The 13,592-nt window shown below is 29.7% G+C and overlaps 1 protein-coding gene across 1 annotated transcript in view; it reads right to left on the bottom strand.

Moving 5' to 3' along the window:
- Positions 1-1,085: 1,085 nt before the first annotated feature.
- LOC100167606 (probable G-protein coupled receptor Mth-like 1) overlaps positions 1,086-13,592 on the bottom strand; it is a 35,371-nt gene continuing 22,864 nt past the window's right edge. Inside the window, exons 2-5 of the mRNA XM_001946896.5 lie at positions 10,736-10,814; positions 8,335-8,519; positions 7,494-7,632; positions 1,086-3,206 (exon numbers count right to left, since the gene is read on the bottom strand). Coding sequence (XP_001946931.1) covers positions 2,891-3,206; positions 7,494-7,632; positions 8,335-8,519; positions 10,736-10,814 — 719 coding nt within the window. The 3' untranslated portion in view covers positions 1,086-2,890. The remainder of the gene's footprint in view (positions 3,207-7,493; positions 7,633-8,334; positions 8,520-10,735; positions 10,815-13,592) is intronic.

Raw genomic sequence — 13,592 nt, 5'->3', positions numbered from 1 at the left:
ACCGCCATTGAGTAGGTATAGGTACATCATAAATTATATTATATAATGCTGTAAAGTGTAAGTTATTATAAGTATAGCGTATAAGCAATGCGAACTGTCGTTGTACACATCGCTGCATTGGTATAAACCGTAGTTCTACGAAGGTATATTATTATTTTCCACCATACGACCGGCATATATTATACAAGACGAATAATGATCAAGATTCAAAATAATGTATATAATTAAATAGTTCCGTCGATGATCGATCGCTGCATCTTTCGCACGCTTTGGGTAGGGGTAAGACCTACGTTTGCTTTCCGGTTCGATAACCAGAAATTATTATATAATATATTCCTTCGAGGACCATATATTATTATTACTGTGATAATAGTAGGTAGGTACGCTTAGCAGTGGCATGTTTACGATTTTACACAGGGAAGTAGGTGGCATATTTATTGTTGAACATCGATAAAGATAAACGTTTTAATCTCATCCGTCGTTACGATTGTATAATTTATTACATTGAGATATGCGTGTATAAAATATTATGTACATAATATGTGCACAGAGACACGGCCCAACTGCTCAAGAAGAGGATCGATCCTCTCACGACCCTATTGTATAGACGTCTGTACATAATAGGCACGTCACTGCGTGCGTTTAAGATAATATTATGATTTATAGTTTAATTGAGGTTCGTATAAAATAGCTGGAACATTATGATATAATACATCATAATATATTATATTTGTACAGATGGCCTGGACGGACTTTGTGTCTTCAGAACCTAAAAACACGTGTAGACCATAATAGCTGCATGCCTGCATTGCCTGTCGTAGGCTTGTATTCAATACCTCATATTGTCATTATGAATTTTATAATTCACATTCCATACAATGTACAGGATTGCTTAATTGTATATTTATTACTTAATATATTTATGTCTCTGATAGAATAGAATATTATACTACCGCCACCCATGGTCGGCAGAAAAAATCAGAACCTTATTGTACGTCGTACTTTGATGCAGTAAAATGTATACAGATGACATAAAAGTATGACAGTTAACGTCGAGTCAAAAATGAAAAAAAGAACGCCAAATGTTATTATATTTACAAATACAATATATTTAACAACTCCGTCAATTTTTCTTTTCTTTTAAATAGGTAGGTACATCAATATCTACACAGTCTTAATCCGATGACTTACACAATATAACTTCTTATAAATTACAAAAAAAAAAATTCTACAAAATAATTTTAAAAACAAACTTACAACTGACGCATAGTTCTATAAAGATCTTCACAAAAATAACGCGGTATCAGGCTTATTGGGTAAAAAAAAAATAATAATATTAATATTAAAAAAAATTACAATATAATATAAATAATAGATCATTGTTAAAAATTATTAATAAATTAGATAGGCTTACAGGAACTTAATATAAAAATATGTTAACCACAAGGAAAACAAATATAATATAATAATACAAACACAAATAAAATACAATTTTTCACAATCAGCACTCGTTGTTTTATGCTGATAACGTGTAATTATCAAAAACAAAAAGCATAATTTTATTAATTATTGCCTGTACCTATACGGTTTTTTTCACTAGATAAAATCTAAGTTAATTGTTTTCGATGGGAAAATATAAACTAAAATAAAAAAAAAAATAGCTGCCATATATAATATAAGTACTATTAAAAGTCGTTAAAAAGTAAAAACACACAGGTAAGTAGTTGTTACAAAAATTTCATGGGAGTTTAAATTTAAAAAAAAATATGTTAGTGATGTTGGGATGAACAAACATAATTTACGTAGAATATCATAATATTACAATACGATATACCCTCTATAGACGATAATATAATATTTTAAACAATAATGCAGACGATTTAATAATTATTTATTCGAGAGCATAGGTTAGTACCTACAGGCTGCAAATATTTTTATATGAATTATATTATATATTATTTGCAATCAAAATTTTACCAAGGTATTGAGTATATTCGTATAATATAACAGAAATATAAAAAAAAAAATTGGCAAAAAAAAAATTTGTATTATCATCTATATTTTAACGAAAATGAAAAAATTATAAGATTTCTCAATACGGATTCCATTAATATAACTTATATTATTATATCGGTGATTGATCTGGCCATAATCGACTAGTTTAATCGTCATACACGTTTAGCACATTGTATTATGAATATAACATTATAATTTTGCTGTTAATTTAGCGCATAATAATATATTTTTAGAAAGACTCATATTATGAATATTAAGGGTAGAAATATGTTATTATTATATAATATAGTCAATATAAGATAATTCGGTCAGAAGAGAATGCTCTGAGGCGTTTGTACAAATATTTTTGGTCCTTTGCGAACGAATAATAGTAAATAATAATGAGAAAATAATTAATAAATAATAATAAAATGTGTATGAAAAATTCCTCCTAATTCGATTATATTATACATCGTTATAATTAATACAATATACTTATTTATTAATACTGGTTAAAGAAAAAAAAAAATTAATAATTATAAAACAAGATTTGTCAGTCTAAACATTCCGTTTGCGGGCAAGATTTTAAGATAATTGTATGACATAACGATTATCACGTCGTACGCCGGACATGTGGTCGGCGAGTCCGTCAGTGGCATCACACAGACTTCGATGCTCGTATATTGTATTATACGACAGGAGTCTGGTGCAGTGGTCAGTGGCGACAACGCGAGCGCGTCGCCGCGTCACGATGATGGTGATGATGATGATGATGATATTATTACTATTTTTCTGTGCTTGCCTGCTCGCTCGCGTTTACGTGAGAGTGGTGCGTGCGTGTGCTTGCGTGCGTGCGTGCGTGCGTGTGCGGTGAAATGCGGTGCAGCGGTCGACATCAACACAGCGTCTCCACCGGTTTGGACAGCGTCGACTCGTTGACAGTGGACGGATTCGCGTTGGACGTGGACGAACGGGCGTTGCCGCCGTCCGACGGGTTGTCCGTGCGCAGGCACCACATTCGCCTGACGGCCATCCACACCTGTGGCTGACAGCCGACCACTATGAATATGAGCACCCCTTGCAGCGCGTTCATCAGGTCCGTCAGGTACCACACGTAATCCGGGCCGCCGATCACCCACGACAGCACGTCTACCACCCACGTGATGCCCATGACGATCACCAGTTTCAGACACACGCGACCCAAAGTGGCTCTGTAACACGAAAATAAACATTTTATCAGCAAATTATTGGTTGCCTCCCAATAATAATGTAATATGTAGGAAATTATAATATACAATTATTAAATTATGTATACATCATGTAGGTAGGTATATTCACAAAAATACTTAATGTATAATATTAATATCAGTGTAATAAATAATACAATGCATTAATATATTAATAATAATATATGATAATACTACTATAATATATTACACATTAATTAGTCAACATAATTATTTATTATATTTTGATTTTGGCCGGTTATGTAACAAACTAACAACCCTTAGAATTTTAATTTTAATTGAGTCTATATTATTATACATATATTATTTTTTACATAATGTATATAAAAGAAACGGTACATGTCTAGAGGTACCAGGGTACCTACTACCAACGTTATCGTTAATATTATATTTTGATATAAACCATGGATGGTAAATTTTTCTAACGTTGCGTGCCAAAAATGAGCTGATTAATTAAATTTTTTTCCTGCGTGCCATTAAATTACCAAAAATATAAAATGTATAAATATAAATAAAAAAACAAATTATGGTCTAATTATTTTTTATTAAAATAAAATATAATTTAGGAAATAATAAGTATTTTAATTTTTAATGTGCCCTCAACATTTTTTTCTCGGGCCATGGACTTTCCATACTTGATATAGATCATAATATGTACCTATTTACTTATTTTTATTTACCTATATCGTTCAAGGACTATTAATAATATATTGGCACCAAATCTGCACTTTTTTTTAAATTTTACAAGTGAAGGAAAACGATTAGGTACGTCTAAGCACTTGCGCATTATAAGTATTGTAGACATACTTATTAATATAAATATATATACGCTATAATATTATATTATAGTCGTGCGGTGCGGTCATGGAGATGACAAATATATACTTTTCTCGGCATACACTTGAATCAAGTTTTTCAGACGGGATGTTTGTAAATGTCAGTTCACGCGTGCAAATTTATGCAATTTTAATAATTTAATAGTCTGTGCACTGCAGTTGAATATATAATAATTTATTAATATGTACACTCCTAATATAAAATTTACATCGTATACATAGGCTGCTAGATAATATGCGTAGATACGTCGACGGCTACATCACTTCCTTTTCCCGCGTAAACTACCTACCTATATTAATACATCCATATTACAATATGCGATATAATATCTACTACATAAATGACACCAGAACCACATCTTACGGGCGTACATAATACACACTTAAAACAACGAAGAAATAATAATATGGTAATGGAATAAAACAAAAATCCGGATTCAAGTGCATACCTATACGTTATAAACTTATAAATTATGTTATTTGTAAATTGTATGCGCGACTGTAAAAAAAAAAAAAAACAATTTCATACGTGAAAACTCTGCAGTGTTGTTAAGATGCATATTTTGCCATGTGAACGTTTTGAATTATTGTATTTATATTTTATTGCTAATTGAGCACAAAGAAATCGCGAGTCCGCGGCATATAAATCGTGTATTCATTGCCGGGGTTCATCGGACTTCCACATGGAAGGAAGTTTACAGTCCGAATAATGATTTGATGTATGATAAAAAATGCGCGAATGAATATTCCTTATAGTTTATATACACTATTAATATATATACAAATATAAATTGTATGCTATGTCTATGTGCTAAATCGAGCTATAGACAAGAGAACGCAAAGCGTAATAAAGCGTATATAGTTAATAGAAACGTTCACGCAGACGTATGAATCATATTCGTTAATCGTTCATGTAGATATTGAATTGTATCTCAGTTGAAATTTAAAATGTTTACTACATTTATACATATTTACGACGGGCTTTAGGTTTTAAATAACCCAAATAAATTCTATACGGTCTATATTGTTCCATTTTTTCGAAGTGATCGATGAATTCCACAATGGCAGATACAAAATTCCGCATCTCCTGATTGACTATGCTGATTATTGACGAATAATTTTCCCTGGCAACGAATTCAGTTCAATATGCTGAGTTTTGTAACAAGTTTATTTTTCCAAACAGAATATAATATGATATTATATACGTCATAAAAAATTGCTCAATATCTATCTACAATACACGCTTAAACTTTTAATAAATATGTATATTTTTGTCCTAACAAATTTATATCATAATTGTGTTATTTAAAATCTAAAGCCTGTCGTAAATATGTATACCATATTTTTTTGGTTATTATACATAATAATATTATATATCCTAAGTATCTATATGTGTGTACATCAGTGGAATATATAGGATTTAATTGTAAGTCCCGAGTCGAGATTATCGACAGTATAATTGATAAAAATAATTCTTCACACGTATACTTTGATTTTCGTGGTGGTGGTGGAAGGAGGGGTATACTAAGGGGCCACTAAACCGTGCTGAGTACGGTCGGACTGCGCGTATGCGATACCATAAAGCTATAGACTGGGTGGGGTAACTGGATTTCCTGGATTTGCGGGGAGCTAGACCACCCTAAATCGTACTATACTATTATTAACTGTCACAATTACTATCATTTCGGTCGTTGTCTGTGTTAAATGCGCATATACTGTAAATGGTACATTTTATACGTATATAATTCTAACTTCATGTTTAAGTCGAATGTTTGCAACGACTTTCAGAAATCTTTAATAATAACGCCTAGTCTCCAACTCACGAGTAGTTTCGAAAGTTTGATCTTATATCGTTGTAGCTGTAGCTGCCCTTTACGCTGAACTGTAACACTTGGCTGAACTCGACATAATATTATAGGATTTCTCTTCGTGCTGCTTTTACTATATAGATTATAATATAATACAAGCGTATACACATTACACAGTCATTCTTTATTTAATTAATTATAAACTTTTTATTCGTCTGCAATTTAATTATTGTTCGTCTCCGCAACGCTAATAAATAAATATTGGACAGAATAAAATTATTTTTGCAGTTCTTCTCGCTGCTTATAATATATAAGATACATTCGAAACGTCAAATATAGACATCACTTTTAAATTCTCCATTCATATACACGTTACTGTGTATTTTTTCACCGTCTACCTAAAAAAATTTTTAATCGATTTTTATTCTTATTTTCCCTACGCTATATAGTCGCAGTTACCGCCATCCATGACGTCGCTTAATCATGTCAAACCAATCTCGTCATCCGATATCTTTTCATCATGAGCAAACTTGGTCGATTTCTCTATATTAGTTTACACAACAGAACCTAAAACAATTTAACCATAGTGATGCCACATAATGATTATTTTTTCCTTTTACAGTTATCGAATTCCAAAGTAAATCATTTATGTAATATAGGTAGGTACATATTGATATAGGATTTCAATCAATCAAAGTGAGTATAAACGTCATCATCGGTGAACATCAATATACATCAGCACTCTTCAGACACCACAGGGGTCTTTTAATGCATTTTTTCATTAGCTCCATACGCATTTAATAATAACGAATATGGGCTAACAGCGAATATAATAATATATATATTATAGTACCTACCAATCCCTCAATCCTTGTGCACTGCATCATTCTAAGAATTTTTCGACACACATTATACATTAGTCCATTACACAGCCATTGCAGCATAAAGATACAAAATTAAAATTTTAGTTTGCGAAAAATGAATGCTGCCAATAAATTTAAGCGCTCATCGTAAATACTGTTAAGCAACAAAGTTACATACATTTATCAAATTACCTATACCAAATTGCATTTCACTTTATATATTATTTATCAAACATAATAATATAAGTAGATAGTTTATATACTTTTATCGAAATTGTAGGTACTAGGTATCTGGTATATAATATTACAACCGACCACCGACCTTGAAATAACACTCAAGTTATTTCATGTCTTATCATTTATTTGACCTTTGCTTTTGCAGATCGGATACAAACAAATAAGTTTTGAATTGGTGTTTACGGTCTATAAGAATTACTGTTTATTTTTTACTTTTCCGTTAGACTAAAGTACATGTACCTATATAATGTTTGTGCGACAATAATAATAATTGTTATACAGTTATCGTAGTTCTTAAATACTATATAGATCCGTTTTAATGAGTTAATTTCCACAAAATGTCTTCACATTAAGGTTTCAACAATTATATATTAGCGCCATAACTCACATTCCTTAACCACCATTACAATATCAATTATCAGCAAGGATAATTATATATATGCGGGATCGAAAATGTAGGGCAATCCAACAAAATTAATGTTTTAACTTGTATACATTCATTTGTACCTTTCGCTTGTAGATTTCACTACTTCGGTTCTCCATAAGCCACACGTCAACTCCCTAGCCGTGGCCGCGAACAATGTTAAATTCATCATCAACAAAATACCAATTGGTCCATAGAAATATGACAGAACCTCTGCGTCACCTGAAAGTACATATATATGAAATTAATAATATTTCATACATTTACTTTGCCCAAAAATGGACGGAAAGGTTATTTTGTACTTTTTCTATAAACAGACAATTATTATCATGCAAATAAATGATTCTATAGAAGGTACTTGAATACCTTGAGAAACCATCTCGAAAAAAAAATACTATTGATGATAATCGTTGTTATTAACGGGACCAAATTTAATTATTGATTGTTTGACACTTAAATGTATTTCTTTATTTTTGTAGGTATTGCATATACAAGGCTTCAATAATATTAGAAGTCGTTAACCCGGATAATTTACCTATACGCGTATACAGCAAATATGCGTTATTGCTGTCACATAATATTAAATATTCTAAAAATTCTTCTTTTTAAATATTTCAACTTGGTTTTTAAATTCTTTTAAAATATTTTTAATCTGCTTTGTGCAGTACAAAAAGATTTTGGTATAAAATTAAGATTTAAAAAAAATTATAATATTGATTAAATTTGTGTGTATAAAATATTATATATGAGAGTGTAAATAAAAATGTATTATAAATAAATGCATTGAAACGGGTATTGGAATGATTGGATTCAATATGATCTGGCATAGCCGTAAAGGTATACGTATATATTATAATAAAGGTTACAAATGGTAATATTTTAACTTTAAAAAATACCTCTGGAATTTTAAGTGCAGTTACTTACCATAGAACCAGCAACGATGTTCCCCAAATTTAGGTCTGATCAGTGACATGTATTGATCTGGTGGAATACGATCCAATACAGCGGCTAGCGTAGCGATCACCAATGGCACACCCCACGCGTACAACTGGTACAGTCTGAGCCTACACGCCTCTTGGCCTTTATCCAAGTTGGCGGGCCTCAAGTCCCTGGAAAATACCATTAGCACATTAAAAATTACACATCAAGGAAAAAGATGGACACCTATAATAGTTTGTCTTACGCTCGTTTCATAAAAAACGACGCGCTTGACGTATTTCATACAACAATCATTTATATTTTATACGCTTCAGATGTATTTCCGTTAAAATATATACACCACATATGCGTATATGTATGTGTTTTGTAACTTCAATATAGGTGTATCGTGTAAAAAAAATTATGGACGGCTAACTTAAAAATATACGGCAAAAAACTTGTAGTAGCATACTATAGCATGTATATTTGAAACTAAATTTAATTTAATCCTATTTTATAAAACGTTAATGAATTTCTGTTTAAGAGGACGTTTGCGATAATTCATAAAATAAAAACTAATTAAAAATGATATACAAATCTAGAAGAGTATACTCTTAGGTATATTATATATACCTATTAAAATAAATAAAGAGTAAAAAGAAAAATATAAATAAAATCATTGAATATAATTTATAAAAAGAGCACGTGCAATAAACTATATATTATATATAACGATTTCTCAATTGGTCGTAATTGTACTATGCAGACATATCGTGATTTTTAAAATTTATTGACTGAAATATTTATTTATTTTTCAGTTTATTATAGTATAGGTAATAGGTATGTAAAAGATGTTAAGAGTTTAAGACATATCTATATTATAGTTTAATATTAGGTAACTTATATACTGATTTACGTATTATAGAATAAATTAAATTTCGTACATAAAATACCTATAGGTACCTACCTATTAATTTAAAAAAAAAACTTTAGTGTAATTAATTGTATTACGTAAGGATTTAAATTTAATAATTTAAATGAAAGTACACTCATATGTAAAAGCGTAAAGTCATAAAATTTAATTAAATACAATATTATTACAACCAACCAACCAACCAATAATAAAACTAGTTAAATAATATTTTATGGTTAAACTGGTTTTACATTTATCAATAATAAATTAACTTTAAAATTAATTCATTCGCTCAGATATTGCATAAGGTAAATAATTGAAAATATATCATAATTATAATAATTAGTTAATAACACTTGTCTGATTAAAATAAGGCAGGTAATCGGACTAGTTTTCGAAATGACAGCGATCAGCGATTGTAAAATATTAGTTTTACTAATCACTAATCAGTGTTAATATTTCATAGATGTAGGTATATTAAAAAATATACATAGGTTGCAAATATTCAATTAAATGATCAAATTATTCAAGTATCCAATAATAAAACGTGTGCAATTTTAATGTTAAAAAACATCGATAATATTGTTGTTATTACGCTGGATCGTTGTAATTTATGTACCGTAAGCGGTTTAATCCATACAAATTATTTTTTTTAATTAACCACCATTAACTAAACACTGGTTTGGCCTTGTTTTTTTTTTAAATTTAATTTTTAATATTTTAGATCTATAGCCTTTCGGTTATAACGTACAGGTAGGTTACTCGTGACGAATTTTATAAACGTGGGACGGTAAGCCTACGGAGAATGCAACAGACGATCAAGATTGGCACTGCAATTACATATTAAATTCTATACCACCGATATGACAGATAATTTACCCTCAATTGTAACAATTATCACCACGTTAGAAGATAATGGTGGAATGGGGATGCATAATAATATAAAAATCAATGGTTTGAGGGTACACCTCGAAATGCTGCAAGAGGAAATTGAATAGTGGTAGGTATACATACAACTATATATATGTATACGTGTAGATCGTGGGAATAACATATGCAGTGGAAATACACTTTCGTAACTCGATATTACTGTTTATTGTCTCGGGATATGTAAGCCTATTCAACTATAATATATATATGTATACCGAGGTGCGTTTTATTTATCCTTTTTTTTCCTACAGGTAGAAGACGGGTAATGAAAAATACGAGGTCCACACATATATCCTCGGGATACTATTGTATACATGTTACATGTATAATATTATATATGACATAAATTATCACGCCCAGAAATGATGGTGAAATTAGTGGTACTCGTTCTTGTCGGTAAAACAACACTCATCATCTTCCATTTCGATTTAAACTTTTGAATTGTTTTTTACCGTCCTATTAAAGTGATTACACCGTGAAACGACTCCTTATCTCGTTTAACATAGAAATATATACACACACAATAATAATAATATGGTTTGTAATATATTCGTTTCGACTCACCTAAACGTCCACCATATATTGAAACACATCGTGTTGAGCCAGAAAAACGCCGCCAGAAAGACAAAATGCATTACAATGGCTGAAACAAAAATATAAAAATTAATTATACTGAGTTGAATATTTTATTGTAGTAGAAATATAAATATATTATTAGGATATATTAATAGAAATTAAAAAAATAATTTAATGTGAATGGACGCTTATACTGTTGGTAATTTGATATCTCTAACTTATAGCAAGTAGTTATCTTAAAGATATTTGATAATTACGTATTTAAGAGGTTTTGTCTTTTTTATCAATAGATTTTTTAGGTAAGTATGAAGGTACTATTCACATAATAATATAGACTAAGTATATAAAATAAATAATTAATATGCATTAATTTATTTAAAAGTCTGAAGGATACATGTATAATAAAAAAAAAAGGACGTGTAATAATAGTTTATTTTACAATGATTTAAGTGATGTGAAATATCCACTTATACATTTATATTTGATTTTATGAAACCTTTTACACTGAGGTAATTTGCAGGTTTATGAGTTCAAGGTGAATACTAAAAAAAAATGTATTTTAACTAGTTTTCCAGGTTTATAATTCGATACTATATTTATGTAGGTGCCTATATATCCTAAAAAAGTATTAATTTAGCCGATTTGCGTAGAAAAACACTGCGGAATAATTAACCTACAATCTAGAGTTAATTATAGAGCATCGTTAGGTGCTGCTACTGTATATATCGTCCTAAGGTATAAAATGTAAATATATAATATCACACGCACTAATTACTATCAATTTACAGCTGATACCTACAGATTTTTATTTAGATATTGGCAATAGTATATTTTTCCACGGAAACATGAAACCAAGACAATTAGAACTACTGTATTTTTCATCACTGTCGTTATGGGAAGTAAAAAAATACCTAGGTAAAATTTAAAAAAGTTAATTTGTTGGTATATTACATTCTAATTATATTATTTCTAGTTACCTATTATATTAATATAGTTATATTATATAGCAATATAAGAATTAATCTACGTCAGATAAATATAACGAACACACTTTAGAACTCACTATATTTTATAAATTAATTTAAGTTTTCTATCAGTGTTAAGAAAACCATATCTTTAATCAAGAATAAAACACACCAGGAACAAATATATATAATCAATCACTTGTTTTTTTACGACAGACGCGATGAATGTAAACATACGTAGGTATATCATATACTCGTATGTAATATGTATTGGTATTGTTGTATATATTACTCAGTGGAATGCAGTATACCTACCTACTCGTTATGCATGACCGATCATAATAGTATACAAAATATTATACGAACTTAAGAAAGACCGCAGAAAAAGCAAAGTTATAAATCTATAGATTTCAAACATTTTATAAATACAAGAATATAAGACTGTATTTTTATTGTCTTTATATCTGTGCTAATTGATGAAAGTAGGTTTTCTGTTTTCATACGTAGGATTCTCAAGGGGAAAAGCCGGAAGCAAGTCAGTTGTGTAGGCAGGTAGCTATAGGTACCTATAGATACGCGTTGCTGCAATAGGAAACTCGGTCAACTAGTTGAAAAACAATAACCGATGTCGCGATAGTTCATCAGTTTTAATTTTTGCGAAATAGATGCGATGTGTGAACAAGACAATTGAAGTCACTACTGTGTGTACACCTATACAATTTTTTCCTATGAATTCCTACAGGGAAATCTATTATAGAACATGCGTATGCGCAAGTTCTGTCACATATGCAAGCGTTCTATAAAAATGTAACGCTTAATGAATAGTTAAGTATAACGACACTAAGGATCATTCACGAATATATTAACTAGACAACTAGTTCTATATTTAAAAAAAATTCAAGGGCAGACTCATTATTCATGAAATTTTCCTCGAATTTATCTATATAACTGTAAGTAGATATAGTAATAGTATATCAGTATATTAATTTACTGATGTAGTATACAGGACATGATATTGTGTACAATAATTATTAAAAGTTAACTTCAAACAAACTTTGTTATGGAGAGGCTTATACAAATTTAAGCAAACATATCAGTTTACAGATGGCATTATATGATACGATTCTGAAAACAACAATAATAATTAATATACTAGGTATAGGCATTTATAGACAAAACTGAGGTTTTTGGTTCAATTTTGAATCTGTTGTTTTATTATATCATATAATTCACATTGTGCATATCGTAAAAATGATGGTATGAAAGTAATTTTTACACAATATTCTCCAATTCTAACTTTGTTCAAGATTATATGCATATATAATTATTATAGGTTACACCACATCAACGTATATGTTCTAAACAAGATGTAAAAACCAACGTTCCTTAACTTTACTTAAAGTTTAATAAATTATATTATTTATAGCATGTGGTCTTCCACAGAATATAAATATATTGATAGTATAAGGAAAACGAATGAGAATTATTTGAATATAACCGGTGTTTTTAAATTCTAAACATTTTTGAGCTCGAGGCCAAATTCAGTACATATTACAATATTTATATTTTAAAAACTGGTTTCAACTTACATATTATATCACAATATCTAAATCATCACTGACGGATGAAACTTAAGTACTGCAGTGCCTCTCTCAAATTAGAAGAAAGATAAGAAAACATATATTGGCCAGTATATAATCAAAAAACGCATTCTGAAAGTTTTACATTAATGAATATAATAATATTATTAGTGTTGAAATAAAACCGTTTGAAAAGAAAAAATCCATAGCCAATGATTAAAATGTAATAGATATTATTATACTTAAGTCATGTATTGCAAGGAAAGTGGTATTTAATTAATTCTGATCCGCTATGCACGT

Source organism: Acyrthosiphon pisum, chromosome A3 (assembly GCF_005508785.2).
Source record: "Acyrthosiphon pisum isolate AL4f chromosome A3, pea_aphid_22Mar2018_4r6ur, whole genome shotgun sequence".
Classification (NCBI taxonomy): domain Eukaryota; kingdom Metazoa; phylum Arthropoda; class Insecta; order Hemiptera; family Aphididae; genus Acyrthosiphon; species Acyrthosiphon pisum.
Note: the sequence above shows the minus strand (reverse complement) of the source record. Positions and strands in the feature narration are given on the sequence as shown.